Source organism: Rhincodon typus, chromosome 10 (genome assembly GCF_021869965.1).
Source record: "Rhincodon typus isolate 14 chromosome 10, sRhiTyp1.1, whole genome shotgun sequence".
In the NCBI taxonomy this organism is placed as follows: domain Eukaryota; kingdom Metazoa; phylum Chordata; class Chondrichthyes; order Orectolobiformes; family Rhincodontidae; genus Rhincodon; species Rhincodon typus.
Genome location: NC_063341.1, coordinates 21,761,040 through 21,768,165, shown reverse-complemented (window position 1 = coordinate 21,768,165; position 7,126 = coordinate 21,761,040). Strand labels below are relative to the sequence as shown.

The 7,126-nt window shown below is 39.6% G+C and overlaps 1 protein-coding gene across 1 annotated transcript in view; it reads left to right on the top strand.

Moving 5' to 3' along the window:
* Positions 1 to 6,375: 6,375 nt before the first annotated feature.
* Positions 6,376 to 7,126, top strand: part of acot11a (acyl-CoA thioesterase 11a) — a 48,128-nt gene continuing 47,377 nt past the window's right edge. The window contains exon 1 of the mRNA XM_048602061.1: positions 6,376 to 6,427. Coding sequence (XP_048458018.1) covers positions 6,376 to 6,427 — 52 coding nt within the window. The remainder of the gene's footprint in view (positions 6,428 to 7,126) is intronic.

The window sequence follows — 7,126 nt, the reverse complement described above, 5'->3', positions numbered from 1 at the left end:
CAAGCGTTTAAACAGTTCTCTTTTATATTAAAGATGCAAGTGATTGTAATCAGTTCAGGGTTCCCAGGTTTTCAAATGCTTTGCTTTTGCAAGACTTCCATCTCCCTCTTCATGAAGCCTGTTCAAAATACAGTAAATGACAAAATATACTGTGGCTTTAGAAGAAGCCCAGTGGGTTAACGATGTTCAAACAACATATCTCACCCCAGAGAAGGTGTGTGAGATGATTTAAAACTGTCAGCAGTAAGAGTTAACTCTTCTCGTCTCAGAAGGGCAGGGCCCAAGTCATCAGGTGACATCGTCTTCCTTTCACATATTCAATTTTAAAACAAAACTATCATGGAAATTCTCCGTGAACACAATATAATTTTCACAGAAGGTTTCTTTAACATCACTGTAGGAACGGGACTTGTTGATCTTTTCCTTAACTGTGCCTAACAAATCCTAAACCTGTCTGCTCCTTCCAGCTCCACAGTGCCATTGCATACTTGCTCTGTCTCTACACAGGGATGAAACAGTTTGGGAAACATTGTCAGCCACATTCTCAAGGTTGCTTGCCTTGTCTTGCAAGCTGTTGCCTATTCACAGCTTTCTATCTGGGCAACAACTCCAGGGTCCATCTCTCAGGACATATAGCTGCTACGCCTAGATAACTTTCAACTGTCCAGAAGGTTGTGACTATGCCCCATAGCTTCACACGACTAATTTCCTATTTGCCACCCTTTGATATAACATGGATCTTTCTCTTTAAAAGCAGAATGATTAAATGAATTCACTCCACACCCAGATTCCACTTGTAGTATCAAAAGGGTTCATTAAAGATACATTTCTCTCCCTTTCTCTCTCCTTCCCCCTCTCTATATCAGCCAAGGCTAATAAAGGGTGCACTTTCATCAGATTTACCTTCCAAATTTTGCCCACTTGTTATGCTGGACAATGGCTCAACTAGCCTTGTTTTCCCTCTGTTTCAATTCACTCTCTGTCCTGGGCAACCTCTGCTGGCACAATCTTCTGCTGTTCAGCTGCAATCAGTGCAGCAGTCAATGTATCATTTGCCTCCTTTAATTCTTACACCTTCTGATACAACATACAGAGGTCAGGCAGCAGAATCCACCTTTTGGGCGACACATCTGGTTTGCTTTGGCAAACCTACTACCTTCAGACTGTCCTTCTTGGCATGGAGTAGCCCCTTTGGATTTTGCTCTAAATCCCCCTGGACTACTCTGGGATGTGGAATGTTTCCCCAGCCACGATGTCCTCCTGTTTCCAGAGCATTTTACTCAGACTTTGCTCACAGCACCAAGTGTATTGTTAGGCTGATAGTACCTAAAGGGTTCTTTCAAGTCTAGATCAAAATGAATACAAGATGACGTGCAAAACTAATGAGTGAATCTATTAACTTAATCTACTTTACACGCAAACTAATGAGTCTCACTGCCTTTCGCCTCATCAGGAACTTTGGCAACAGCGGCTCTATCTTCGATTCCATGGCACTGGTCTCACGACCCCTGCTCCGATAGTGGAAGTCCAATGAGTGGGGCAAAGTCCCTGATATTAAAGATAGTAGGAACTGCAGATGCTGGACAATCTGAGATAACAAGGTGTAGAGCTGGATGAACACAGCAGGCCAAGCAGCATCACAGGAGCAGGAAGACCGACGCTTCGGGCTTAGACGGTCTAGGCCCGAAGCGTCAGCCTTCTTGCTCCTGTGATGCTGCTTGGCCTGCTGTGTTCATCCAGCTCTACACCTTGTTATCCCTGATATTAATACTGGTCTGAATCTAATGTTGTTTTGCCATTTCTTGTACTTTTGGTACTTCTACAGGCTTTACTTGTGCCAAAACCACTCCACTGTGTCTGTGTTAACTGCACAATGTTTTTGTTTCCCACCAGGCAAGGTCATGCAGATGCCTCCCAGCTGATATAGAGTGTTTTAGCACCAGGTCAGCTTTCTATGTAACTTCCCACTTTTTCAATTACTCATTGTTATTTCCAGTTAACCTTTAATGATCTGGTTTGGACATATCACTTTTTAAGCCCAACACTACAATGCCATAATTCCACCCTTTTCCCATATGCCTTGCTCCCTTTAGCCACAAAAGCTATATCTACCTCCTTCTTGACAACACACAGTGTTCTTCCTTGAAATGAGCCTCGTATTTGACCATCTTGCTGGTCTATTTACTTGAGACTGATTTCTTAAAATTGAAATTGATCCCTGTATTAAAAGAACACAATCTACTTAATTAATCTTGCAATCAAAGTGCCTTATTTTGATATAGCAAAAGCTGAACAACTTGAGTTTCCCCAGCAGGTCTGCAATCCAGTTAACAAATTCTGTTTCTCAGCAAAAATCCCTTTATCATCACCTAACAGTTCAAGTTATTTTTAACTGCATTATTTAACAGTAGATTATAATGTCACTTCGTGGTTATGATAATGTGGAATTCACTGCCTGAAAGCTTGTGGAAGAAGATCCAATACCAACTTTCAAAGAGAATAAGATATATAGAACACTTTGTAAAGGTGCTATGGGGAAAGATCGGGGAATAGGACTAATTGAAAAGCTTTATCCAAGAGCCAGGATAAACAAAGTGGGCTGAATGGCTTTTTTTCTGTACCCAGCAATTCTACATTGTGCTACCCCACTTTGTGAGAAACCTGTCATATCATGTTTAGAACATCTGGAACTTTTCCAATAAAACATGTTAAGGATAGCTCATGATTTGTTATTTTATAGACAAGTCAAAATTTGTCATGACTAGCCAATTTCAATTCATCAAAGTTGGGGTAAATGCAGTAGTAACTGAGCACCACGAGACAATTAGCTTAAAAAAAAGTAAAGGTTAAGTCACCAGATGCTGCCAAATCTGCTGAGTTTCTCCAGCAATTTCTGTTTTTGTTTGTTTCAGATCTCCAGCATCCACAGTTCTTTGTTTTATTTCATGTTATTGCAGAGATTTGGATATCTTAGCATTTATGGTGTTTTGAGATTGGAGGGACAAAAAGGACCATTATTTTGGGAAAATTGACTAGTGATATCAGAATGGCAGTGTGAGTAAATTATGAGCAGAGGTGAGCGATGCTGCACATGTTCTAAGTAAATAGGCAGCTTTTCATCCTGTAAGACGATGGTTTACATTGTGTTGGTCAACCCTGGTGACGGTATGGCTCAAGGGTCCCATTCTGGCATGGAAATCTCTGTTTCAGGGGAAAACAGTGAAGTGCTTAAATTGATCGGCTTTTAACATTCAGTTATGGGCCAAACTTAATGAAGTAGCCTCCACTAAATAGAGACCGGTGAAGAAAACATTTCTCTGATTATTAGTACTGCCTTTCAGATTTTTGGGAGTCTCCAGATGTAAAATGTTAACCTTTATGCCAATAGAAAATATTCTGAAAAAGCGACATGCATGCATCAAGGAAGAAATCCTCTTCGTTCATGGAGGATTGGTTAATGCACTGGATTAGACGTTATCACGTTGACTTTTGGGATATTTATATTCAGGCTCAGCTGATGGAATGAGGTTTTTCTTTTGATAGCTGGCTGTAGTGATCATTGAAACTCAAAAGCTTATGATGCGGAGCTTTAACATATTAATGCAGGGTAATATTCTTATAACAGATAATTGTCCTTGTCCTTAGATTTTAAATGTAAAATGTTACCTTGACACAATGTTATTTCTTTTTTTCTTCTCTGTTCATCCTCCCTGCCCCAAAAATGAAGCGGAAAGGCATGCAAACTGCCCCTGTGTTACTGCCTCAGTGGATGATATTGATTTTGAGCATACACTCAGGTAGTGATTTCACTTGCCTTCATTTTATTGTATCTATTATTGCATTCTTACAACTGTGGGGAAATGTGGATATTAATTAACTGAGTGAATTTATTGTAGGCGCTATTAGAATTTTCACTCTAGCCTCTTTGAAATGAAGCATACAATAGTGTTCAAGCAGCTCGGTGATTTATATCTGACTGTCTGGAGTTTTGCATATGTCCCTGTTTGTGTAGTGATTTAAGACACAAGAGCTGAAAGGCAAAAAAAGGCACAAATATATAATGCTCCCAACCAAGCCAACGAGTAGCCCATTCATTGGCTTGCTTTTATTTTTGCTGTTCTTCTCTGTCAGGGAATCAGACAAAACAAACTTTCTGGTATCGGCTTGAGGTGTGGAATCCTTTGATGCATGGCCTTCCAGTGAATTTGTAAAGTATATAATGCTGATTCATAACTCCTATTGCTGTGAAAGCTTCTAACATTTTTTTTCAGTGTAAATTTCCTACTGTTGATGCATGTACCTTACATTTCAGTAGTTCATACCACAGCTATGAGAGTTTGGGCTAGTTACAACATATCTATGAATGCCTGCAAATAAGATTCTAGCCTTAGTACTGATCCTAATTTAAATCATTTGACAATTATGTGTTAAATGTAAATTGCTGTGTGCACACTGGCTGCCAAATTTCCTTACATTACAATAAGGACGAGCGTTTTGAGATGTCCTGAGGTTGTGAATGGTGCTTTATGAAAAAAGCATTTCTTTTCACTTCAGCTAGACTGTGTAGTGTGTTTCAGGTTCATGAGGTAGCTAAATGTACCACGGTTTGGTGTTGACAGAATTTTGTGGCACTTGCTTTTCATTTGTTTAAAGATTTTCCAAGTAACTTTATTTTTTCATTAAATTTGGACAGTGTGCAAGGAACCTTGTATGTCAATTTCCATGCTGTATGACTCTGACTCTGACTCTATAAAACATTTAATTAAGCTGTTTCGGCTATGCTAGATCTGCTCTAGTATTGCTCTTGACACGTTGGAACATGAAGCCTTTCTGTTGCTTGTTCTGCCTTGTTGCCTTTTCCTTTTTGTTGCTGTGTTGTGGACTTGTGTTTTATGTTGCTTTTGCTCTTAGCCCTCTCTTGTTCTGATTTTTTACTGTTTTTTTAAGCCTATGTTCTGGATGGTAAATAATGAAGGAGTGGCAGAGAGGTCAGAGTTTGTATTAGTGTCGCAGGTTGGAAAATGTTGGACAGTAGTGAAGGTTAGATAGAAGCAAACAGGATACTATTACAGTCAAGAGCAGGTAGCAGATCGTGCAGGTAGTAAATCTGCAAGTAGCAGATTGTGGGACTAGTAGGCATTTCAGCAGAGATGAGAGCAACTGTGCGTGGGGCAGGAAGCAGCAGGACTAGGGACTTTAGATTTGGGTGGCTGTGGGATTGAAAGTAAAAATCAAAAGGCAATTGGTAGAAGTGGAACAGAGCTGTCTGGTTGGAAATTGAGTTGGACACAATGCTAGTTGAGTATCATCTTGAGAGACTGTATGAACCAGACTAAACCCCCTCAAAATATATTCAGATAGCCTAGACCCCAACTTAATCTTATTTTTAAAAGCAAGTGTAAGGCATTTTGTTCCAGATGCAAGTCAATTGGTCGAATTACCAGGCTTGAAGCAAAGTATACTTTATTCTTACACTATAGTTAAAATACAAACAAAGGAAAAAAAAATTAGAATAACAGCTGTATTGGAAAGCTTGACAGATTATTTAACCACTAAACAGCAGCTGTTCCAATATAGTAACATCCCATAAAGACACCTTTGGCAGAGGCAAAATCTGTAAAATAGGTTGTCTCACATGTAATTCTCCAGTCCAGGAGGAAAGAACATCAAGAGAAAACTCTGAATGAGAGAGAGAGAGAACTCCAAGCATTTTGCTGTAGCAGGGAGAGACTTATAGCAGCTTCCTAATCATAGCAGCTACTGAAAGTTAAACTAAAATCCTGGTTCTGTGGAACCCCACCCCTTCATGCTGCTGCTGTTGTTCCAACTTTAAAACAAAATCCAAGGCCAAACAAGCTGCTTACTCTATAGGCTTACAGCAGACCGATTGGCACCTCTGTCTCAACCTCCCTTCATAGAAAAAGGACAAAACAGACCTCTTAAAGCCATAGTATCATTACAAGAGGTAGAGGCACTGGAGTACAACCATGAATTATAATTTGGCCTGCTTGGGAATCATAAATTTGTTGCCTCAACTTTTCTTTCTGAAATGGCAGAAATAATTTGAAATGGTGGGTGAGTAGGTGTGGTAGTGTGGTTTTACATAGTTCATTTTTGAAAGTGATCTATGTTCTTTTAAAATAAATAGGTTTGAAAATAATTAAAATGTTATCACTTTGGTAAATAGATTAATTTATTAAAGTACTAGAGCCCTTACAGCTGTCCTTTACTATCTTAGTAAATTTAGCTCCTGACTTGCATCATTGGCCTCCCAAGCCCACACTGCGGTCTTCATGGCTTTGGGTAGAACTTCAATTTTCAGTGACCTAACTCATAGCCTCTCAATTTTGCTTATTCTCGAAATAAACACAGAGCATGCCAGGGGATACCCAAGACTCTATAATTGTGATCACCTTCATGATAGGAGGTAAAACTGATAGTGATAACGACAAAGGGTTACCTTTCTGTCTGCCACAAGGAAGGTCATTATAAAAATTCCTCTCAATCCTCTCTGCCTGAAAATTACCTCACAAAGTGGATTCTGTCCATCAAAAGGTACAGTGGCCATGATCTTCACTGCAAGCCAAGTTCAAGTAAAGTTCAGAGAGCAGCATAAGACTGTTAACAGGATCTTTTTGACCTTGAAAATACCTTTGTTTCTTCAAAATAATGCCATGACAATTGAGCATTCAGGCTTGGGCAGATCGTGAACCATGATCGGCAACTGCAATTCTGTGGGCAGTGGGACCTGTCAGTTAGAGAATGAAAATGAATAGTAAACCTAGAGACCTTTTGAGGTAATAGAGCAGGCTCAATGGCAGAAAGGCCAGATTAGCTAATTTAAGATTTTGTGTAAAAATGACCGTGGCAGATCAGAGTAACTCTCACACCACAGTGGCACCTGGTGGAAGGTAAAGACAACAGTATATAAATGGATTAGCAGTAATATAAACCAGTGTAGACTACTGATTGATCGCAATATATGAGGATGTTAGTTACCTATTTAAAAAGTAGTATTAGGTGGCATTTCTCAAGCTATTTTCACTTGTAAGAGAATCAAGAAAGTGATAGTGTTTCAGAGATAGTAGGAACTGCAGATGCTGGCGAATCTGAGATAACAAGGTGT